General features: G+C 44.1%; 1 protein-coding gene across 1 annotated transcript; it reads left to right on the forward strand.

The window, feature by feature from the left end:
• Window positions 1-748: 748 nt before the first annotated feature.
• On the forward strand, window positions 749-4,418 carry LOC123395030 (protein SINE1-like). The gene is made up of 3 exons (XM_045089945.1): window positions 749-963; window positions 1,872-3,217; window positions 3,631-4,418. The coding sequence occupies exons 2-3, from the start codon at window positions 1,880-1,882 to the stop codon at window positions 4,108-4,110; spliced, it is 1,818 nt and encodes a 605-aa protein (XP_044945880.1). The 5' UTR covers window positions 749-963; window positions 1,872-1,879; the 3' UTR covers window positions 4,111-4,418.
• Window positions 4,419-26,063: the final 21,645 nt, after the last annotated feature.

A 26,063-nucleotide genomic window follows, 5' to 3' on the forward strand; every position in this document is an offset into this window, starting at 1 on the left:
GCATTGAATTAGAGGATCAAGGGAATACGTATGCCTCCACACGGGCAATTAGTTAGCTCCAGAATTGAGGTGTAGCAAGCATTCATGACCATGGGTTCCAATGGATACATGAAACATACTTCCTCCGCCCCAGAATATAAACTTTTTTGATAATAATATAACATCAAAAACGTTTTTATATTATGAGATGAAGGGAGTAGGTCCTATGAGATGGATGCAACCTAAACAGCATGAGTGTCGGTTTCTTGCTGCCAAGCTCCCGACAGCCGATTCTTCGAAAGAGAAAAGAAATAAATATTTTATGCCTCAAACAAATCTGGAAAAATACACATCCACACTCGTTTAGATCACTACTCTAATGATCTAAACGCTTTTATATTCATCTACAGAGGAAGCATATGTTTGTAAATTTTGTATGATGAATTACAGTGGGTGCGAGCTACACAGAAATTCACGGACTTTTACGGTGAACAGTTCACGTGCTAAAACTAAAAAACTATGTAGTAGAAAACATCCACGTTTAGCTTTGTTCAGATATACCCGAACTTCAAAATACAGATTTTCGATTTTTTTTTCAAAATCGGAGCCGAGATCAGTTTCCGAAGCACCCACGCCTCCTAACGTGCTGTTGGCACGGGCTGGGCCGAAACGAGGCCCACTCACTACCCATACCCCACGCCGGCCCACGGCCCACCCAGGACCCGGACCCAATAAAATTTGGTTCCCGCTCCCCATCTTCGTCGGCCGGTCCGTTCCCCCACAAAGTCGCCGGAAAGAGAGAGAGAGAGAGAAAAAAGGAAAGAAACAAGAATCCCCACCGGCGCCGCCGCCCCCGCCCGCAACCGCTCCCCGTCCCCCTCCTCCTCCCCGCCGGAGCAAACATCCAGCGGGAGGGGGCTCTCCCTCGTCGCCGTCCCCTCTTCCTCCTCGCCTCCACCGGACTCGGGAGGATCCGCCCCGCTGGTGAGCAAGCCCTAGCCTTTTCTTGGATTGCTCCCCCGCCTCTGCAACGCCGCGTGTTTCTTCCCTGATCCGGAACCTAGTTTCCGCCGATGGGGCTCTCCCCCCCAAACTAGTCAACCTGTAGCGCGGATTGCGGTGTGTTTTGTGGGGGAAGATTTGGCCGCTCCCTGTAACCGTTGGCGCCGGAGATTCGGGCGGGGGGGGGGGGGGGGGGGGGGTCTGGTGGCCATTAATGAGGAGGCCGCGGTGTTTGTTGGCCCAAAACCATCGATTTGCATAGGGCGGTTCTGCTTGGCAGGCGGCATGTTGAGGACTGGGGATCTTCTTTTTTGGGAAGTGCTGAACAGATGGGGAATTTAGGAAAGGAGGTATCGCCCTACCAGTAGTGCGCTGTTCGCAATTTTCTGGCCATGGTTTACAGCAGCGCTCGCAGAAAGACGGGACTTCACAAGTGTTCTTTCATCATTATGGGGCTTTAATAGTTTATTACAAGTTTGAGATTTTTCTTCATGTACATAGGGCGTTCGTCATGATCTCTTTGAACACATAACCTTGGAAGTTTGTTTAGGAAAGAAAATTGGCATCTTATTGGTTCATCTCTGTACATCTCTGCACCAGAAACAGTTCGACCAGGCATGCAGGGATCCTGTCTTCGGCTTGGTAGCTAGTTGTGAATTTCCTTTTATGGATTGTGGAACTTGTGGTCTCTTTTGCGTTGTATATGCTTTTTGGTAGAACGTGGGCGGCGGCAGAAGAATTTTCTATAAATGGTGTTGTATTTTGTAGTAGTTCCAAATTGAATAGACCATCCTTTGTTGATCAGCTAAGGTTATTTACCTACTTCCACTTCTGGCTTCTGGTTTTACTTTATATTCATGGGTTTTCTTCTATTTCTTGAACATATCCAGTGTATGCAATGGGGAGGAGCTTAAGAGCGGGACGCCATGCAGAGCTGGAAGACTCTGTGGAAGATCCTGTCAGCGAAAAGCAAGCCTTCAGAGGGTGGAAGCAGTATGTGAAAGAACTCAACTCGAACACACTTCCACCATTTCTCGCGCGCCTTTGTGACCCTGACAAGCCATGCTCGTACTCTGAGGAGGAGCTCTTATGCGTGTTTGAGACTGCTGCGGAAGTCCATGGCTGCAACATTCTGCCACATATCGGCCAGATGGTTTCAGCCATCATTATAATCATGTCTTCAGCCACAGGGTCCTTGCATAGTGTTGGTTGCTCTAAGGTGATACGCACATTATCACGCTATGTCATTGATCCCCTGGGAACAGAAGAAGAGAAAAGCGGGATCATTGGCTCTCTCTGCAGTCCCTTTTCTGGTTGCTTGATGAGCACTAAGGAGAGTGTATCTTCTGGTTCTGCTCTCTGCGTCACTGCACTTATCCAGTCCAACAATTGGCAATTTGCATCTCATGAGTTAGTTAACGACATATGCTTAAAAGTCTCAGGGGCGTTAGGGGAGGTACACTGCCAGACCATTTCACACTTAGGCTTGGTGGTTGCTCTAGTAGAACAGAATTGGTTGACACTTGAGCCTTACGGGCGGTCTTTGATAAGATCAGGCTTAAGTATATTGGACAAGAGTACTAAAGCAAGCAATTCTCAGATGATCATATCATCCATTCAAATGATACACTCCATCATGAAGACCTTGGATTCGAGCGTCATATCTTCTGAGATCAGTAGCATTCTACAAGCTATGGAGCAATTGCGGGATGATTGCATGCCAGAGATCAGCACTCCAGCTTTTCAGGCTGCTGAGACTGCTAATGAACTGTGCAAGCAGGAAGAGTCTGGACATGGGAAAAGAATTAGCCCATTGGCAAAATTTCATGATGGAAGACATAGGAGGAAGGGATCATATTCACATTCTGTTATGGATGATGCGGAGATAAGAGACTGCGGTTCAAATGCATCTCTGTATGATGATACACAATATGTTAATCGGTTCAGAGACCATGATTCCCAACCTTCAGTGGGGCAATACTCAGGTATACCTGGAAGTGCACGAGTAAGGAGGCGACTATTGAGTAATGGGTCTGATAGACCACATCAAATGTCCAGTGGTGAGTTTCCTCGCACTATTGTATCAGATTATCATGATGGTGTTGGTGTGATAGCACAATGTGGTTCTGCTGGTCTGCTTGATAAGTCAGTGAGGAGGTATTCAGATGTATCAACGAGGATTGCTGATCCATGCCCCATGTGTTTAACACCCCGAACTACTAATCGATGCTCTCAGGTATACAGCACATCTTAATTGATTGATGACTTGGTTGCCTTTTCATATGTACGAGCAATTTTAGTACTTTGGGGCTTATCATGTCAAGCTATGGTGTCTGAGTTAGTGTGTGTACTCTGTTATGGAATGGTATCTTTCAAATGATAGGAATAACAAACTTTTTGATGTGTATGGTACAAAAGGAACTTGCTAATTTCATGCGTAAAACAGATATCCTCCACGTATACAAAACAAATCCTCCACATATATGTTTGTAGATTTCCTATGGTATTTCCGTTGATGCATTGAAGAACTGTTTCTCAGTGGTTCCATTTTATATATGCTTTTGGTCTGCAGAACGAAATTGCCGAAGCCTGAGCTTCTTTTGGTACAAATAAATTTACAGCTCTTTCTCTTTCATGGACTTGTTTCAGATATCAAGGCAAGGAACTTTCTCGGAAGACGTTTGGATGCAGTCAACTCCAAGGAAGCAGCTCCAGTTTCATAGCTCTAGCAGTGAATCAAAAAGAGATACTCACAGGTTACCCGACAGCCCATCTCTTAGACGGATACAGCACTGTTCAGGACAATCTGCAAATGATGAAGTTGAGGGAAGGAACGGCTACTGTGATTCTGTTCAGCATGACAGTCAGTATGTACAGAGAAATGATACCTCGATAGAAGATCTGAAGCTACCACCAACCAACAGTGAGCGTTCTGACAGTGCAGGCGAATCTCGAAGCGAAGAATATCGAGCTGAGAACGAGAAGATGACCAGGGTCAGGAAAGGGAGCAAAAGCTGCTCTGTCACCCTGCCTTTTCTCCTTGTCTGTGCTGTAGTGATACTGGCCGTTGCACTGTTGCTAGCTTGGTGGAAGGAGGATCAGAGGGAGCTGTATGTTGTACCCACATAGTAGCGTCTTTGTGCCCGTATGCAGGTTGTTCTCCGATGTGCGTTGGCTTCGGTGTAGATTGCGAGTTAAAGTGGGATAAAGGTTGAGAAGTTGTGTTGATGTAGTCGAATGATAGTGATAGTTTGCTGGATTGTACTCCCTCTGTTCCTAAATACTTGTTGTTGGGGAGAACTAGACTAGTTCTTCCCAACAAGTATTATGGTACCGAGGGAGTACATTCTGATTGTTGGCATGAATACCATGATAGTTTTGTGTTCAGTGCGAAGCTGAAGCTGAAGCACATAATATACCTTGCTGCATTTTCCGAATTACTTTACTTTATAGCAGTCGTTTTACAGAGTATATGCAGCCAGTGTAGCAGATACATGAGTGGCATGTATATACTACTGGTCTTGATGGTATTGTTCACCTGATTTCATTATCATCTGGATAGAAGAATCCATTGTAGTAGAAGCTAGATTGACAAGGAAATGCAGATGTTTCCTCAAGCTAGTTTTGTTAAAACTGCTTCTGGATAAATTTTGGTCCTAACTTCTCACAGTTTTGTTCATAGTCCGCGTGTTCATTGGTTTGTTGTTGCTCCATGAATGAGAACATAATATTAATATTTTTGGCCCGTGCGGTTATTTTTCCCAATAATTCATAGTTACTGCAAACAGGTTCATAAAATCACCATATTTGTTCCACCCGTAATCCATATGTGTACATAGGATCAAGTGTTTTATTCAGTTGGTCATTTTTTCATTTGCTTTTGGTATTTTGAGAAGGAATGATTTTAGTGGAATCTAACCAAGTTTATATAGCTGCAGAAGGAAGTTTTGATAAGAAACCAAGCTGCCAGCCCATAGAGCAAAAAAGAAGAAATTCTGTGGTTTTCAGAGTTGGGTAGATGCATTCCACTTGCTCAGTGGTTTGGTTGCACCCTATTCTTAGTTTCATTTCCTCTTCTTGCTAGATCTTTGGTTAGCTTGTACTTCCTCTGTCCGGAATTAGGAGACGCTCAAACGGATGTATCTAAACGTATTATTATTATTATTATTCCAAACAACTATTATGCAGCAGGAGAAATCCTGCTGTTTTCGATTAAAAGAAGATCATCCATCCACACTCTAGAGAACAGTTGCTAACCAAATAATCAACAAAACACTCATGAAAATATAACATTTCTTCGTTTTTATCACAAACCAAGACAATCCGTCCAGCTTGATCGTGAACAGAACAGCACACCAAGCCAGAGAAACCAAACAAGCAATCCAGTCCAGTCAGGCATACCCACATCATCCATAGCTTGGTGAAGAAAGCACACCATTTATTCCTCCATCACAAGTACTAGTACGTACGTAGCGACACCCTAGCTCGTCATGCCGCAGATGGAGCTTGTAAAACACACTTAAAAGCCGAACACCGACAAGCTATGGGAAACACTCCAGAGAGTTGTGACTGAGATCACAACTTAACTGTTACAACAACGGACTGATGCATGGTCCGTGTAAGCCGGTCGACCTCCCTTTGCATCTAGATTAGATTACCTGGGGAATGAAGAATGGGGATGAAAAACATCAACTAATCCGAGTGTAAATCAGAATCAGTGGCAGCCGCTTTCTCAACCTATCGATGCACGGAACAAAATACATGCCAGAATGAACTGTACCTTAGAACGGAGACCCTCGGGAGGTTCTTCTTGTAGTAAGCCGAGTGGCGCGTCTCGAAAAGCGACGGTTCATGGTCGGCTTCAGAGCCATCCCACCAGTCCTTCTCGCAGTGCACCACCGGCTTGGGGCCTTGCGCGACACCGCTCGTACCCATCTCAGGCCCCAACAGTCCATGAGGGTGATTGTCTCCAGCAGCGGCGCGATCGATCAGTGATCTGACCCCGATTATCTGCTCCAGCCTGTGGAGATGATATATATAGCCTGATGTGCTTTAGCTTCTCCAATGTGGCACCAGATGCTATCTCTTGACCGCGCTCATTGGTGGCCAGTGGGAAAACATGTTGGAGATTTTGGCAGTATGAGATCTCAACGGTCTCTAAGTTTGGCATTTTGAAGGAAATGGGAAGGACAAACACCAGCCTAGCTAGGGCAACTGTGCAAGTATGTGTTCTGTAGGTTTCGAAAGCTGCCGAAACGGGATGTAATAATGTCTCTACCCCAGATGCAATAGGCCATCAAGAGATTGCTAGGTTGATCTCTTTCCGTGTTGGGCCAACAGCCCATCGGACCCTGACGTACGCGTCCTGATCGGGGGTGCCCAACCCGTTATGGTTGATGGGTCCCTGTGATCCGCGCTATATAAACAGAGGTGGGGCCGGGGCATGACTTACGAGGTTCGCCGTCGCCATACATCTCACCTACAAAACAATTCGATCTAGGGTTAGCGCGGTGCTCATGGGAAAAATTATGTTTAGAAAAAGGAAAAGAAAAGTTCAAAGTTTCTGTAAAAGTTATATAAATTTCTCTGAAAAGAAAAATAAAAGTTTCTGAAAATTAAATAATTTTTTTTCAGAAAAAGAAAGGTTCATGGATTTTATAAAAGGATAATATACTTCATGATTTTTTATTAAGTAACATAATGTTTTTTCTGTAAAGTAGAAAAAGGTGCATGAATTTTATATTCACGTTTTCCGCTGCTAAGTGATTTAATAATGCACTTTTACGAAGTAAATAAAAGTTTAGAGAGATTTACTTTTAAGAGCATATTAAAGTGACTATTGAAATATGGTTATGTTATTTTTCTGACCAACGTTGTTAATAACATAATCATGTTGCATTATTGACATTAAAGATGCATTTATTTCTATCTTTTGCCCAACTGTAATATAGATTTATTTGCATAAGCAATTGTATGTTTAATTTGACCAACGTTAGATTAATGCATATAATTGTTGTACTGATCTCACTTAAATTGTGATTTCAGGAGGTTTCCACCTAATGAGTTGCCTCAAGGACGTTCGTACACTCAGAGGTGATAATTACTCTGAGTGGAGGAAGAAAGTTGACATGGCTCTTGTCATTGCTGAGGTGGACTGGGTTCTGGAGGAACCACAACCCGTTCAACCTCCCGAGCCAGTCAGAGACGCCAATGATGATGATGAAGCATGGGAGAAAAAGAAATGGGATCATGCCATAATGGAGATGTCCTACTCCATAAGCAACCAAAAGTGGGTAAATGTCAACAAAAAGTGTTTGGCATTTATAAAGAACACAATTGAGACCGCCATTGTGGGCTCAATTGCAGAGTGCACTTCCGCAAGGGAGATGCTAAAAAAGATAAAGAGCCAGTTCACTCGCTCTTCAAAGACATATGCCACCCAGTTAGTAAAACAACTGGTCACATAGAGCTACACTGGAGGTGGCCGTGGCATAAGAGAGCACATCCTTCGGATGAAAAATACGACAGCCAAGCTCAAGCCCATGGATGCGGATCTAGAGATCAAACCAGCTCTCCTCATCCACCTGGTCATGGCTTCGCTGTGAAAGGAATTTGAGACTTTTGTTGTGAACTACAACATGCAGCCTGATACATGGGACATAGAAAAGGCAATAGCTATGTGTTCCCAGGAAGAGGAGAGAATCAAAGCTTCACATGGTGGATCCCTGAACTATGTGAAGGAAAAGAAAAAAAATTACAACCCAACAAAGGTTCTCCCTCAAAGCCATATGGTAAAGGTCCCGCTCATTTTCAGCATCAGCGAAAGCCTATTCCAGTGGACAGGGACACTTGTCTCCACTCCAAGAAAACATGGCACTATAAAAAGGATTGCCCTGACTCGCTAAAGGCCTTCATGGCAAAGAGAGGTAACGACATCGTTTCCTTTGTTAATGAATCTCTGTATTTAAAGTTTTTGAAATCTACTTGGTGGATTGACTCAGGTGCAACTGTTCATGTTGCAAACTCTTTACAGGGATTCAGTTCGACGAGGATCATGCAAATAAAAGAAAGAAGTATTGAAGTTGCAAATGGTGTCCAAGCAGAAGTTGAAGCTGTCGGTGACGTCTCCTTGGAGCTAACCGTAGGATTCAAGCTTTTGCTTAGAGATGTTCTATTTGTTCCTTCATGTAATAGAAATTTAATTAGCGTCTCATGTTTGGATAAAGACAATTATGAATGCTTTTTTGGACATGGCAAATGTTCCATTTGGTATAATAATGCCTATGTGGGTGATGCTTTCCTTCACAATGAGCTTTATTTGTTATCACTTCGTGAAAAAGTGCATTATGCATATAATGTGAATGAGCAAAGTTCCTCGTCGAACAAAGAAGAAAAGAAAAGAAAGAGAGCTCACGACTCATCGAAATTATGGCATTGACGCTTGGGCCATATTTCCAGGGGGAGAATAGAAGGATTAGTCAAAAGTGAAATTCTTCCTCTGTTGGAGTTCTTTGACTTAGAACAATGCATAGATTGCGTTAAAGGGAAGTATGTAAAACAAATCAAAAAGGGTGCAAACTGAAGCACAGGAACACTGGAGATTATTCACACTGACATTTGTGGACCATTTCCGGTGAAAAGTGTGGATGGCTATGATTCGTTCATAACATTCACAAATGATTACTCCTGCTTCGGTTGTATTTATCCAATCAAAGAAAGAAATGAAGCATTGGATAAATAAAAAATATTCAAAGCTGAAGTTGAAAATCAGCTTGACAAAAAGATAAAGATAGTGAGGTCAGACCGTGGGGTGAGTACTACGGTCGACACACTCCATATGGCCAAGTCCCTGGACCTTTTGCAAAGTTCTTGCAGGAGACTGGCATAGTTGTCCAGTATTCAATGCCAGACGAGCCTCAGCAAAATGGAGTAGCTGAAAGGCGTAACTGTACCCTTATGGATATGCTGCACAGCATGATGAGTTACTCCAACCTGCCATTGGGATTATGGATGGAGGCGCTTAAAACCGCAATTCACATCCTCAGTAGAGTACCAAGAAAGTCGGTGCCCAAAACACCGCATGAGCTGTGGACAGGAAGAGTACCATCCCTGCAACACTTCAGGGTGTTGGGATGCCCAGCTGAAGCCAAAATGTTTAATCTAAACATTGGAAAGTTAGATCCCAAAACAATGAGTTGCCATTTCATTGGCTATCCTGATAGATCAAAAGGTTTTCGTTTCTACTATCCAGAAAGATACACAAAGTTTGTAGAAACGAGACATGCAGTCTTCTTAGAGGACGAAATGATGAGGGGGAGCATGGTAGCTCGAAAAATTGATCTTGAGGAGAAGAGGGTGCATGCACCTAATCCGATGATTCAAGAGCCATTTTTCGCTCTACCTATTGTAACTCCAACCATGACAACTATGGGAGAAGATCCGGAGCCTGTCCTTCAGGATTCAACTGAACCTGTAGTTGAGCATGAAAGGGAGGTACAACAGTCAATCTTAGAGGATGTGCCCGAGAATGAGGCACTTAGAGGATCTAACAGAACAAGAAGATCAGCTATTTCTATTGATTATAAAGTTTATAACACAGAATTGGTTCATATGGAAGGTGACCCCACTTCATATGAAGAAGAGATGAGAAGTCCTCACTCATCGAAGTGGCTAGAGGCAATGGAAGACGAGATGAAATCGATGAGTTCCAACGATGTTTGGGACTTAGAAATTACTCCTAAAGGAGCCAAAATAGTAGGCTGTAAGTGGGTCTACAAAACAAAGTATGACTCTAATGGGAATATAGAAAAGTATAAAGCACGACTCGTCGCAAAAGGATTTACACAAAGAGAAGGGATAGACTACAATGAGACTTTTTCCCCACTCTCATGCAAGGATTCCTTCAGAATCATAATGGCATTAGTTGCACATTTTGATTTAGAGTTGCATCAAATGGATGTAAAGACGACATTTCTAAACAGAGATTTAGAAGAAAATGTCTACATGAAACAACCCAAGGGTTTTATCATGGAAGGCAAGGAAGACATGGGATGCCGCCTAAAGAAGTCCATTTATGGACTAAGGCAAGCCTCTAGACAGTGGTATCTAAAGTTTAGCGATACTATTAAAAGGTTTGGATTTCAACAAAATGCTGAGGATAACTGCGCTTATGCAAAGTTTAAAAATGGGAAATACATTTTCCTAATCTTGTATGTGGATGATATCTTTTTTGCATGCAATGGTGTTAGTTTACTACAAGAGACAAATAAGTTTTTATCCTCAAACTTTGATATGAAAGACCTTGGTGATGCTTCATATGTTTTGGGCATTGAAATTCACCGAGATAGGAAAAACTGAGTCTTAGGACTGTCGCAGAAAGCATATTTTGAGAAAGTTCTCAAAAAGTACAATATGCATAAGTGTAAAGACACACCTACTCCTATAGTCAAGGGCGATAGTTTTGGGAATTACCAATGTCCCAAGAATCAGTACGAGCTCGATGAGATGAAAACAGTGCCATATACTTCGGCTGTTGGAAGTTCACAGTATGCACAAGTGTGGCTTTTATCACCGGTGTACTCGGTAGATATCAAGCAAATCCAGGCCAAGAGCACTGGAATATGGCAAAGAACTCATTGCGTTATGCGCAAGGCACAAATGATATCATGCTAACATACAGAAGATCTGATTCCCTAGAGATAAAAGGGTATTCAGACGCAGATTTTGCGAAAAATAGAGATGATAGAAAATCCACGTATGGATACGTGTTCACTCTCGGTGGAGGGGATATTTCATGGAAAATCTCCAAACAGACCATAGTTGCATCGTCCACGATGCAAGCAGAGTTTATAACATGTTTTGAAGCCACCGGGCAGGTGATATGGTTAAAGAAATTTATACCCGACTTGAAAGTGGTAGATTGTATTCACAAGCCACTAAAGATATACTGTGACAACCATTCCATAGTATTTTATGCTCACAACAACAAGTCGAGTAATGCTTCCAAGACAACTGATATAAAGTACTATGTTGTGAAAGATAAAATCGAGGATCACACTATAAGTCTTGAGCATATAAGTACAAAGAATATGCTTGCGGATCCGCTAACGAAAGGCTTACCACCCAGTGTATTCAAGGAACACTTAGCCGGCATGGGTTTGATGGAAAGCCTATGATTCCTGGATCATAAGAGGCCCAAAAGTAAAAGAATTTGTTTCAAAACAAAATGTGTGTTGTGGCTGTATGATTCTATCGGCAACTAAGCTGAGACGATGAGACATGCTCTACATGCCTATATGTGATGGAACAAATAAACTAGAAAGTATGAAGTCAAAAGTAAAAGTTGAGATCAAGGAGGAGAATGTTAGGTTGATCTCTTCCCGTGTGGGCCCAACGGCCCACCGGACCCTGATCTACGCGCCTTCATCGGGGGCGCCCAACCCGTTATGGTTAGTGGGACCCTGTGATCCGTGCTATATAAATAGAGGTGGGGGCCGGGGAACGGCTTACAAGGTTCACCGGCGCCACACACCCCACCTACAAACCCATCCGATCTAGGGTTAGCCACTACAAGAAATATGCTCATATGTGATGTTTTTTAAAATGTCGTTGACGAATTCGTCATAAATCTATGACGATTTCATCCGAGATCATCGTAAACCGTTTGAGGGGATCAAATCTACATATAAATTACGACGATGTGAGTCAAAACGTCGTAACCGCATAAGATGAGATCGTCATAACTTTTACGACGATTGTAAAAATGTCGTAACATGTTCTAACTATGTTGACATGTCACTCGTGGGTCCATTTTATCCCACCTAATCCTAGTTTGTGAAGCAACCTACTATTCTATCATTCCGAAAGTTCTCGAAAAAATCTCATAAATACTTTGGACTATATATTTCTCAAATATGTGAAAACCCTCCCTTCCATAGTTCAAAAATAATTCAAAAATATTCATTTTCCTATTCTGTTCAGAATAGCACTTTGTGAAGGAAGTGCTATTTCTATTTGTTTGATTACCCTCATATTGTTTGGGCACTCTTTCCTATCCAAATCATTGCCTCATGAAAACTTCCGTAACGATTTGCCTAGTAAATCTTTCTCAGCAAATTTCCAAAGTTTGTGTTCAGCTAACAGCTTTGTGAAGGAATTACTAGATAGGAATATCCTGATGAGTTGAATTTTTTCCACATCATCTATGTGCCCAAAACGTAGCTCTCCATAAAATTTTAGCCACATCTAACAATTCATGTGAGCTCATCATCCAATCTTTGTTTTTGGTAATATTTTCATTTTGTGAAGCAACTATGTTTTATATTGCTTTATAGTTGATGAAAAATTTACCACGGGATGATACTGACCATATAACCTCACTGCACCAAATTTTAGCTCATTTAATTCAGCCAGTTTCTCTCAATATTTTTCCCAGTATTCTATTTAGTAGAGAGCATTGTGAAGGAAGTACAATTTTTGTTTATCCAAATTTTATGAATTTTTCACAGTACCTTAATGTGCCCAAATTATCATCCTCCTCCAAATTTAATCTCAATCCAATCATCTATGTGAGTCCAGTTTTAATTACCATTTTCTGTCCAGATTGGCACATTGTGAAGGAAGTGTCACTTTGGCATGTCCAAATGGTATAATTTTTATACAGTGCCTTCATATGCCCAAATTAACATCATACACCAAATTTCAGGTCAATCCATTCATTCATTTGATCCTAGCTTCAACATCCATATTTCTGCACAATGTGTTACTTTGCAAAGCAAGTGCCACCTAGATTCATGCATTTGAGATAAAAATTTGCCAAGAGAGTCTCCTTAGTAGATGATCATCCTCAACCAAAATTTGGGCCAATTGTCTAGCATATTCCTTGTAGTGAGCGCGGTGCTCACGGGAAGCTCCACTACAAGAAATATGCTAACTTATGACCTTCAATATTTGTCACTGAATGGTTATTGATTTTCATTTGCGACCTTTTTACGACCAAAAATAGACGGTCAAAAGCTGAGGGTCTCTAATGAACTACAACGACCTTTTTCTGGAATGGTCGAAGACATTTACGACCAAACGAAAGCATTGAAATTATTCTGGTCGTTGGTTGTCTGCCCAAGCCACATCGGATCCAACGTGGCAAGCTGATGTGGCAAAATTTTGACCAAATGAATTGGTCATAGATTAGAATCATCCCGGTCCAGTTTGGTGTTTTAGATGGGCCGAGCCCATTTAATATATATTTCCTATCACTTTGTGTCTGCTACGTGGGCCAAGCCCAAGAATTCGATAATATTTTTTTCTAGTACGTGGCCTTCTACAATCCAGTTCTCTTTTGCACCTGAGCCTTTTTTAAGTCCATTTCTATTTTGGGCCTCAAGAAAAAATATTGAGAAACTTAAGATTAATCCAGCAACAAAGTGAAACAAAGAGGGAATTCAAACAAGCCACGACATGATAGTAGGTACATTTGACAGACTTAATTAACATAAAAATGAAGCAACATAGGGCAGCCCAAGCACGTGAACTACACTACATGGGACTAGAGCTACCATTTCTACCAGCAATAGCAGCCGCCTAAAAGGCTTCTACCATTTCTACCAACAACAACAACCATCCATCATCAATCAATTACACTAGCAATTTGTGGCAACGGTGAAGTTCCAAAGACTTCAGACCCCCTCCCCTATTGTTGCTCTTCTAATCAGTGTAGGCGTCGTGTACCCGACCTTGAGATTCTCAGCCTTGGTAAAGCAGGAAGCCTTCTCCTGCAATTCATAATTCATTCAAACATTAGTGTGGTGCAAGGCAATGGATCTCAGGATAAGAATTAACATAAGAGGAATAGTTGAACTGTTGGGGAACGTCGCATGGGAAACAAAAAATTTCCTACGCGCACGAAGACCTATCATGGTGATGTCCATCTACGAGAGGGGATGTGTGATCTACGTACCCTTGTAGACCGTACAGCAGAAGCGTTAGTGAACGCGGTTGATGTAGTGGAACGTCCTCACGTCCCTCGATCCGCCCCGCGAACCGTCCCGCGATCAGTCCCACGATCTAGTGCCGAACGGACGGCACCTCCGTGTTCAGCACACTACAACTCGACGATGATCTCGGCCTTCTTGATCCAGCAAGAGAGACAGAGAGGTAGAAGAGTTCTCCGGCAGCGTGACGGCGCTCCGGAGGTTGGTGGTGATCTTATCTCAGCAGGGCTCCGCCCGAGCTCCGCAGAAACGCGATCTAGAGGTAAAACCGTGGAGATATGTGGTCGGGCTGCCGTGGCAAAAGTTGTCAAATCAGCCCTAAAACCTCCGTATATATAGGGGGAGGAGAGGGAACCTTGCCTTGGGGTCCAAGGACTCCCAAGGGGGTCGGCCGAGCCTAAGGGGGGAACCCTCCCCTTTTTTTTTCTTTTCTCTTTGATTTTCTTCCTATGGCGCATAGGGCCTTCTTGGGCTGTCCCACCAGCCCACTAAGGGCTGGTGCGCCACCCCCAGGCCTATGGGCTTCCCCGGGGTGGGTTGCCCCCCCGGTGAACTCCCGGAACCCATTCGTCATTCCCGGTACATTCCCGGTAACTCCGAAAACCTTCCGGTAATCAAATGAGGTCATCCTATATATCAATCTTCGTTTCCGGACCATTCCGGAAAACCTCGTGACATCCGTGACCTCATCCGGGACTCCGAACAACATTCAGTAACCAACCATATAACTCAAATACGCATAAAACAACGTCGAACCTTAAGTGTGCAGACCCTGCGGGTTCGAGAACTATGTAGACATGACCCGAGAGACTCCTCGGTCAATATCCAATAGCGGGACCTGGATGCCCATATTGGATCCTACATATTCTACGAAGATCTTATCGTTTGAACCTCAGTGCCAAGGATTCATATAATCCCGTATGTCATTCCCTTTGTCCTTCGGTATGTTACTTGCCCGAGATTCGATCGTCAGTATCCGCATACCTATTTCAATCTCATTTACCGGCAAGTCTCTTTACTCGTTCCGTAATACAAGATCCCGCAACTTACACTAAGTCACATTGCTTGCAAGGCTTGTGTGTGATGTTGTATTACCGAGTGGGCCCCGAGATACCTCTCCGTCACACGGAGTGACAAATCCCAGTCTCGATCCATACTAACTCAACGAACACCTTCGGAGATACCTGTAGAGCATCTTTATAGTCACCCAGTTACGTTGCGACGTTTGATACACATAAAGTATTCCTCCGGTGTCAGTGAGTTATATGATCTCATGGTTATAGGAACAAATACTTGACACGCAGAAAACAGTAGCAAAAAGATGACACGATCAACATGCTACGTCTATTAGTTTGGGTCTAGTCCATCACGTGATTCTCCTAATGATGTGATCCAGTTATCAAGCAACAATAATCAGAAGACACTGACTATCTTTGATCAACTGGCTAGCCAATTAGAGGCTTGCTAGGGACAGTGTTTTGTCTATGTATCCACACATGTATATAAGTCTTCATTCAATATAATTATAGCATGGATAATAAACGATTATCTTGATAAGGAATTATAATAATAACTATATTATTGTTGCCTCTAGGGCATAATTCCAACAGTCTCCCACTTGCACTAGAGTCAATAATCTAGCCCTCACATCATCATGTGAATTACATTGTAATAAATCTAACACCCATACAGTTCTGGTGTTGATCATGCTTTGCCCGTGGAAGAGGCTTAGTCAGCGGGCCTGCTACATTCAGATCCGTGTGCACTTTGCATATATTTACGTCCTCCCCTTCGACGTAGTCGCGGATGAGGTTGAAGCGTCGTTTGATGTGTCTGGACTTCTTGTGAAACCGTGGTTCCTTTGCTAGGGCAATGGCACCCGTGTTGTCACAGAACAAGGTTATTGGATTCAGTGCGCTTGGCACCACTCCAAGATCCATCATGAACTGCTTCATCCAGACACCCTCCTTAGCCGCCTCCGAGGCAGCCATGTACTCCGCTTGACATGTAGAATCTGCTACGACGCTCTGCTTGGAACTGCACCAGCTTACCGCACCCCCATTAAGAATAAATACGTATCCGGTCTGCGACTTAGAGTCGTCCGGATCTGTGTCAAAGCTTGCATCGACGTAACCCTTTACGGCGAGCTCTTCGTCACCTCCATACACGAGAAATATCTCCTTAGTCCTTTTCAGGTACTTCAGGATATTCTTGATCGCCGTCCAGTGATCCACTCCTGGATTACTCTGGAACCTTCCTGCCATACTTATGGCCAAGCTAACGTCCGGTCTAGTGCACAACATTGCATACATGATAGAACCTATGGCTGAAGCATAGGGGACGGTGCTCATATGCTCTCTATCCTCATCAGTTGCTGGGCACTGAGTCTTACTCAATCTCGTACCTTGTAAAACTGGCAAGAACCCTTTCTTGGACTGTTCCATTTTGAACCTCTTCAAAACTTTATCAAGGTATGTGCTTTGTGAAAGTCCTATCAGGCGTTTCGATCTATCCCTGTAGATCTTAATGCCTAGAATGTAAGCAGCTTCTCCTAGGTCCTTCATAGAGAAATTTTATTCAAGTAATCCTTTATGCTCTCCAAAAACTCTACGTTGTTTCCAATCAGCAATATGTCATCCACATATAATATTAGAAACGACATAGAGCTCCCACTCACTTTCTTGTAAATACAAGATTCTCCAACCACTTGTATAAACCCAAATGCTTTGATCACCTCATCAAAGCGTTTGTTCCAACTCCGAGATGCTTGCACCAGTCCATAAATGGATCGCTGGAGCTTGCACACCTTGTCAGCATTCTTAGGATCGACAAAACCTTCGGGTTGCATCATATACAACTCTTCCTTAAGAAAATCGTTAAGGAACGCCGTTTTGACATCCATCTGCCAGATTTCATAATCGAAAAATGTAGCTATTGCTAACATGATTCTGACGGACTTAAGCATCGCTACGGGTGAGAATGTCTCATCGTAGTCAACTCCTTGAACTTGTGAAAAACCCTTTGCCACAAGTCGAGCTTTATAAACGATCACATTGCCGTCAGCGTCCGTTTTCCTCTTAAAGATCCATGTGTTCTGAATAGCCTTGCGGCCCTCAGGTAGTACTTCCAAAGTCCACACTTTGTTCTCATACATGGATCCTATCTCGGACTTCATGGCTTCTAGCCATTTGTTGGAATCTGGGCCCACCATTGCTTCTTCATAATTTGCAGGTTCATTGTTGTCTAACAACATGATTGACATGACGGGATTACCGTACCACTCTGGAGCAGCACGTGGTCTCGTCGACCTGCGTGGTTCGACAGAAACTTGAACCGGAGTTTCATGATCATCATCATTAACTTCCTCCTCAATCGGCGTTGCAACGACAGAGGTTTCCCCTTGCCCTGCGCCACCATCTAGAGGGATGAGAGGTTCGACAACCTCATCAAGTTCTATCTTCCTCCCACTCAATTCTCTCGAGAGAAACTCCTTCTCGAGAAAAGCTCCGTTTTTAGCAACAAACACTTTGCCCTCGGATTTGAGATAGAAGGTGTACCCAACTGTCTGTTTTGGGTAACCTATGAAGATGCACTTTTCCGCTTTGGGTTCCAGCTTTTCAGGCTGAAGCTTTTTGACATAAGCATCACATCCCCAAACTTTAAGAAACTTCAACTTTGGCCTTTTGCCATACCACAGTTCGTATGGTGTCGTCTCAACGGATTTTGATGGCGCCCTATTTAAAGTGATTGCAGCTGTTTCTAATGCATAACCCCAAAACGATAACGACAAATCGGTAAGAGACATCATAGATCGCACCATCTCTAATAAAGTACGATTACGACGTTCGGACACACCATTACGCTCTGGTGTTCCAGGCGGTGTCAACTGTGGAACAATTCCACATTGTCTTAAGTGAGCACCAAACTCGAAACTCAGATATTCACCCCCACGATCAGACCGTAGGAACTTGATCTTCTTGGTACGATGATTTTCAACTTCACTCTGAAATTGCTTGAACTTTTCAAATGTTTCAGACTTGTGCTTCATTAAGTAGACATAACGATATCTTCTCAAATCGTCAGTCAAGGTTAGAAAATAATGATATCCGCCGCGTGCCTCTACGCTCATCGGACCACACACATCGGTATGTATGATTTCCACCAAGTCACTTGCACGCTCCATTGTTCTGGAGAGCGGAGTTTTAGTCATCTTGCCCATGAGGCATGGTTCACACGTGTCAAGTGAATCAAAGTCAAGTGACTCCAAAAGTCCATCGGCATGGAGTTTCTTCATGCGCTTTACACCAATATGACCTAAGCGGCAGTGCCACAAAAATATGGCGCTATCATTGTTAACTCTAACTCTTTTGGTCTCAATGTTATGTATGTGTGTATCACTATCAAGATTCAATATGAACAATCCTCTCACATTGGGTGCATGACCATAAAAGATGTTACTCATAGAAATAGAACAACCATTATTCTCTGACTTAAAAGAGTAACCGTCTCGCAATAAACAAGATCCAGATATAATGTTCATGCTCAACGCAGGCACTAAATAACAATGATTCAAGTTCATAACTAATCCTGATGGTAACCGAAGTGAAACTGTGCCGACGGCGATTGCATCAACCTTGGAACCATATTCTACACGCATCGTCACTTCATCTTTCGCCAGCCTTCATCTATTCCGCAGTTCCTGTTTCGAGTTGCAAATATGAGCAACAAAACCGGTATCGAATACCCAGGCACTACTACGAGAGCGGGTTAAGTACACATCAATAACATGTATATCAAATATACCTGATTTTTCTTTGGCCGCCTTCTTATCAGCCAGATACTTGGGGCAATTGCGCTTCCAGTGACCCATACCCTTGCAATAGTAACACTCTGTTTCAGGCTTAGGTCCAGCTTTGGGTTTCTTCGTCGGATTGGCAACAGGCTTGCCGCTCTTCTTTGATTTACCCTTCTTGCCTTTGCCATTTCTCTTGAAACTAGTGGTCTTATTCACCGTCAACACTTGATGTTCTTTACGGAGTTCAGACTCTGCGACTTTCAGCATCGCAAACAACTCGCCGGGTGACTTGTTCATCCCTTGCATGTTGTAGTTCAACACAAAGCCTTTATAGCTTGGCGGCAGTGATTGAAGGATTCTGTCAGTGATAGCTTCTTGCGGGAGTTCAATCCCCAGCTCAGCTAGACGGTTTGAGTACCCAGACATTTTGAGCACATGTTCACTGACAGACGAGTTCTCCTCCATCTTGCAAGCATAGAATTTATCGGAGGTCTCATACCTCTCGATCCGGGCGTTCTTCTGAAAGATAAACTTCAACTCCTGGAACATCTCAAATGCTCCATGACGCTCAAAGCGACGTTGAAGTCCCGGTTCTAAGCCATACAAGACTGCACATTGAACTACTGAGTAGTCCTCCTTACGTGCTAACCAAGCGTTCTTAACATCCTGATCAGCCGTAGAGGGTGGTTAATCTCCTAGCGCAGCATTAAGGACACAATCCTTCTTCCCAGCTTGTAAGATTAGCTTAAGATTACGAGCCCAGTCTACAAAGTTGCTTCCATCATCTTTCAACTTAGCTTTCTCTAGGAACGTATTAAAATTCAGGGTGACTGTTGTGTGAGCCATGATCTACAACACAAATATATTTAAAGTGGACTTAGACTATGTTCAAGATAATTAGAGTTTAACTTAATCAAATTACTCGCTAAACTCCCACTCAAAAAGTACATCTCTCTAGTCATTTGAGTGGTTCATGATCCACTTACACTAGCTCAAGTCCGATCATCACGTGAGTTGAGCATAGTTTCAGTGGTAAGCATCCCCATGCTAATCATATCATCTATATGATTCATGACCGACCTTTCGGTCTCATGTGTTCCCAGGCCATGTCTGCACATGCTAGGCTCGTCAAGCTTAACCCGAGTGTTCCGCGTGCGCAACTGTTTTGCACCCGTTGTATGTGAACGTTGAGTCTATCACACCCGATCATCACGTGGTGTCTCGAAACGACGAACTGTAGCAACGGTGCACAGTCGGGGAGAACACAATTTCGTCTTGAAATTTTAGTGAGAGATCACCTCATAATGCTACCGTCGTTCTAAGAAAAATAAGGGGCATAAAAGGATTAACATCACATGCAATTCATAAGTGACATGATATGGCCATCATCACGTGCTCCTTGATCTCCATCACCAAAGCACCGGCACGATCTTCTTGTCACCGGCGCCACACCATGATCTCCATCAACGTGTCGCCATCGGGGTTGTCGTGCTACTCATGCTATTACTACTAAAGCTACATCCTAGCAAAATAGTAAACGCATGTGCAAGCACAAACGTTAGTATAAAGACAACCCTATGGCTCCTGCCGGTTGCCGTGCCATCGACGTGCAAGTCGATATTATCTATTACAACATGATCATCTCATACATCCAATATATCACATCACATCGTTGGCCATATCACATCACAAGCATACCCTGCAAAAACAAGTTAGACGTCCTCTAATTTTGTTGTTGCATGTTTTACGTGGTGACCATGGGTATCTAGTAGGATCGCATCTTACTTACGCAAACACCACAACGGAGATATATGAGTTGCTATTTAACCTCATCCAAGGACCTCCTCGGTCAAATCCGATTCAACTAAAGTTGGAGAAACTGACACCCGCCAGTCATCTTTGAGCAACGGAGTTACTCGTAGCGATGAAACCAGTCTCTCGTAAGCGTACGAGTAATGTCGGTCCGAGCCGCTTCGATCCAACAATACCGCGGAACCAAGAAAAGACTAAGGAGGGCAACAAAACGCACATCACCGCCCACAAAAACTTTTGTGTTCTACTCGAGAAGACATCTACGCATGAACCTAGCTCATGATGCCACTGTTGGGGAACGTCGCATGGGAAACAAAAATTGTCCTACGCGCACGAAGACCTATCATGGTGATGTCCATCTACGAGAGGGGATGTGTGATCTACGTACCCTTGTAGACCATACAGCAGAAGCGTTAGTGAACGCGGTTGATGTAGTGGAACGTCCTCACGCCCCTCGATCCGCCCCGCGAATTGTCCCGCGATCAGTCCCACGATCTAGTGCCGAACGGACGGCACCTCCGCGTTCAGCACACGTACAGCTCGACGATGATCTCGGCCTTCTTGATCCAGCAAGAGAGACGGAGAGGTAGAAGAGTTCTCCGGCAGCGTGACGGCGCTCCGGAGGTTGGTGGTGATCTTATCTCAGCAGGGCTCCGCCTGAGCTCCGCAGAAACGCGATCTAGAGGTAAAACCGTGGAGATATTTGGTCGGGCTGCCGTGGCAAAAGTTGTCAAATCAGCCCTAAAACCTCCGTATATATAGGGGGAGGAGGGGGAACCTTGCCTTGGAGTCCAAGGACTCCCAAGGGGGTCGGCCGAGCCTAAGGGGGGAACCCTCCCCCTTTTTTTTTCTTTTCTCTTTGATTTTCTTCCTATGGCGCATAGGGCCTTCTTGGGCTGTCCCACCAGCCCACTAAGGGCTGGTGCGCCACCCCCAAGGCCTATGGGCTTCCCCGGGGTGGGTTGTCCCCCCCGGTGAACTCCCGGAACCCATTCGTCATTCCCGGTACATTCCCGGTATCTTCGAAAACCTTCTGGTAATCAAATGAGGTCATCCTATATATCAATCTTCGTTTCCGGACCATTCCAGAAACCCTCGTGACGTCCGTGATCTCATCCGGGACTCCGAACAACATTCGGTAACCAACCATATAACTCAAATATGCATAAAACAACGTCGAACCTTAAGTGTGCAGACCCTGCGGGTTCGAAAACTATGTAGACATGACCCGAGAGACTCCTCGGTCAATATCCAATAGCGGGACCTGGATTCCCATATTGGATCCTACATATTCTACTAAGATCTTATCGTTTGAACCTCAGTGCAAAGGGTTCATATAATCCCGTATGTCATTCCCTTTGTCCTTCGGTATGTTACTTGCCCGAGATTCAATCGTCAGTATCCGCATGCCTATTTCAATCTCGTTTACTGGCAAGTCTCTTTACTCGTTCCGTAATACAAGATCCCGCAACTTACACTAAGTCACATTGCTTGCAAGGCTTGTGTGTGATGTTGTATTACCGAGTGGGCCCCGAGATACCTCTCCGTCACACGGAGTGACAAATCCCAGTCTCGATCCATACTAACTCAACGAACACCTTCGGAGATACCTGTAGAGCATCTTTATAGTCACCCAGTTACGTTGCGACGTTTGATACACACAAAGTATTCCTCCGGTGTCAGTGAGTTATATGATCCCATGGTCATAGGAACAAATACTTGACACGCAGAAAACAGTAGCAACAAAATGACACGATCAACATGCTACGTCTATTAGTTTGGGTGTAGTCCATCACGTGATTCTCCTAATGACGTGATCCAGTTATCAAGCAACAACACCTTGTTTATAATCAGAAGACACTGACTATCTTTGATCAACTGGCTAGCCAATTAGAGGCTTGCTAGGGACAGTGTTTTGTCTATGTATCCACACATGTATGTAAGTCTTCATTCAATACAATTATAGCATGGATAATAAACGATTATCTTGATACATGAATTATAATAATAACTATATTATTATTGCCTCTAGGGCATAATTCCAACATGAACAACTCATGCAAAATGGCAAGGCGGATATGGAAACTAATATTCGAGCAACAGTTTGAATCGGTGAACATAGACTATACGATGAAGACTAAGAAGGGCTGCCAACGAATCGAAACCAGGCCTTCCATGAAGACTAAGAAGGTGCTTGAGGTGCGCTTGGGCTTGTTGGGGTCCTACTCGGCCTTGCAGTTCTTCACCACGACCCTGCGCTGGCATAGAAACATCGACAACAAAGCTAGCGAATCAGAACCAGAGGCAAAACAATAACTATTTCAGATTCCAGACAAATGAAAATCGAACTACATTACTAGTATCAGCCACACAAAACTCTCGGACTTTAGTATATTCAGGACAAATAAGTAATGGATTCAGCAAAATCAACAAAAAGTTCCTGAAAGTGGCACTAGCTCATAAAAAACTCATATCCAAAATTCACTCTCTTTTTTGCGAGAATGATAACTCACTATTCAACATTTAGTAGTTTGCAGTAAGTTAGCACAAATACATATGTAAGAGACGTTGCCTTCTTCTCGGCAACGACTTGATATTAGCATCAGTTATATTTCATGAACTGTGGAATTAGTAGAAATTTCATATGAAGAACTAGTCATAATGGAAACAAGCAGGAGCTTCTGAATGCCAACAATCCTAAACTACACATATTGTTACAATTAGGAAACAGACAGATTCAACCAACTATACTTAGGCCGACAATCCTTTGTTTCTTCTAAATCAAGCTTTGGAAATTAAAGTTGAATTCAGAGCATTCGGAACAGTTTTGGCACTACAAAGTTCAGCCAGCTCCCATCCTTGCTCTTGTGGATGATCTTTATATGGACCGAGAGTAGAGGGGAAGGCATCCATCCCTGCGGACACATATGCGTACCTAGTGTAGATGAGGTTTCCTTTGCAGATGAACCAGATCCTGGAAGAGGGGTTGGCCTTCCACTGCACCGTCACCGCCTTCTTGGATTTCGAGGTCCACAACTTCCTAGCAACCACAGACACCATATCCATCACAATCACAATCACAAAATGTATCTTGTATCACACCATATCTGGCTAGGAAATGTTATCTTGTACGCATCGATCATCTCTACATCCACACGCACGCGTGCACTGACACTAGACGTATGAACCTACTGCAGGGCCAAGAGAGTGGTAGGTAGGCGGGTACCTAGTGTATCCCCGGTCAGCAGCGGCGCCCATGACGAGCTCGGTGATGGCATGGTCGTCGATGAGCTGGACCAGCCCCCTCGCGGTGTCATCCCCGGACACGACGACCTTGCGCGCCTGGACCTGCTCCAATCGAATGCAACCGCTCGTTCAGCTCAGCGTCCCGACGACGGTGGGGATTGAAATGAGGATCGCCTCATACCATCAGAAGAAATGTAGGGGGCAGAAGTTGGTGTGGACGAAGGATGGAAGGAACGAACCCGTTGACTTGCGCAACTGTCGATGAGGACGTCGAGGGCCTTGCTGGGACTTGGGGAACAACATGTCGTGCCCCTTCTGCGAGCTGATGACCAGCACCTCCAGCTCGCCCTCGCCCTCGCCCTCATGCATCCGGTATGGGATGCACCCCACCACAATGCGCCTCCCGGTGCTCGCGCTGTACCGCCGTAGCTCGCGCCCTTGCCTTGCCACAAGAACGGCCATCCTTTGAATCTTGAGCTGGCTCCAGTGCCTGGTCAGCGCCACGCCCGGCCCCGCGCATGCGTGCCACCGCTCCCCGCGTGACGAGGGCTCCTCCTCATCCTCTCCCACGCCGCGGGATGAGGGCAAGCAGAGGTGGCTCGCGCTGCGCTCGCGCCTCGGCCTCGGTGCATACGACCGTGGAGGATGAGGAGATAGAGGAGGACGAGGACTGATAACCCAAAAGTATAGGGGATTGCAACAGTTTTCGAGGGTAGAGTATTCAACCCAAATTTGTTGATTCGACACAAGGGGAAGCCAAAGAATATTCTCGAGTATTAGCAGTTGAGTTTTCAATTCAACCACACCTGAAAGACTTAGTATCTGCAGCAAAGTTTCAGTAGCAAAGTAGTGTGATAGTAACGGTAGCAGCGGTAACAGTAAAAGTAGTGACATCAGTAGCGGTAACAGTAGCAGCAGTGACAACAGTAGCGGTAAAGTAACGTAGCAAGGTCCAGTAGGAAAAGCTCGTAGGCATTGGATCGGTGATGGATAATTATGTCGGATGACATTCATCATGTAACAGTTATAACATGGGGAGATATGTAACTAGCTCTAGTTCGTCAATGTAATGTGGGCATGTATTCCGTATATAGTCATACGTGCTTATGGAAAAGAACTTGCATGACATCTATTGTCCATCCCTCCCGTGGCAGCGGGGTCCTAATGGAAACTAAGGGATATTAAGGTCTCCTTTTAATAGAGAACCGGAACAAAGCATTAGCACTTAGTGAATACATGAACTCCTCATACTATGGTCATCTTCGGGAGTGGTTCCGGCTGTTGTCACTCCGGGGTTGCCGGGTCATAACACATAGTAGGTGACTACAACTTGCAAGATAGGATCAAGAACACATATATATTGATGAAAACATAATAGGTTCAGATATGAAATAATGGCACTCGGGCCCTAGTGACAAGCATTAAGCATAGCAAAGTAGTAGCAACATCAATCTCAGAACATAGTGGATACTAGGGATCAAACCCCATCAAAACTAACTCGATTACATGATAGATATCATCCAACCCATCACCGTCCAACAAGCCTACGATGAGATTACTCACGAACGGTGAAGAGCATCATGGAATTGGCGATGAAGGATGGTTGGTGATGACGACGGCGACGATTTCCCCTCTCCGGAGCCCAGAACGGACTCTAGATCTGCCCTCCTGAGGAAGAACAAGTGGTGGCGGTGGCTCTGTATCGTAAAACGCGATGTACTCTTTTCTCTGATTTTTTCCGGGCAAGAGAGAATATATAGAGCTGGAATTGGAGGCTGCGGAGCCATGAGGGGCTCACAAGCCTGCCAGGCCCAGCCAGGGGGGGGGGTCCTGGGCTTGTGAGCTCCTGGCTCCGTCCCTCCAGGTAATTTTCGCGCCAGTATTTTTATATATTCCACAAAAAATCCTCGTCAATTTCCAGGTCATTCCGAGAACTTTTATTTCTGCACAAAAACAACACCATGGCAATTTTGCTGAAAATAGCATCAGTCCGGGTTAGTCCCATTGAAATCATGCAAATTAGAGTCCAAAACAAGGGCAAAAGAGTTTGGAAAAGTAGATACGATGGAGACGTATCAACTCCCCCAAGCTTAAAGCCTTGCTTGTCCTCAAGCAATTCAGTTGACAAACTGAAAGAGACAAAAGAAAAACTCTTATGAACTCTGTTTGACCTTGTTGTTGTAATTATGTCTAACTCATATTCAGATTTTCAGCAAGATCATAAGCTAACCACATAAGCA

The sequence above is a fragment of the Hordeum vulgare genome, chromosome 5H (genome assembly GCF_904849725.1).
Source record: "Hordeum vulgare subsp. vulgare chromosome 5H, MorexV3_pseudomolecules_assembly, whole genome shotgun sequence".
NCBI classification, from domain to species: Eukaryota; Viridiplantae; Streptophyta; class Magnoliopsida; order Poales; family Poaceae; genus Hordeum; species Hordeum vulgare.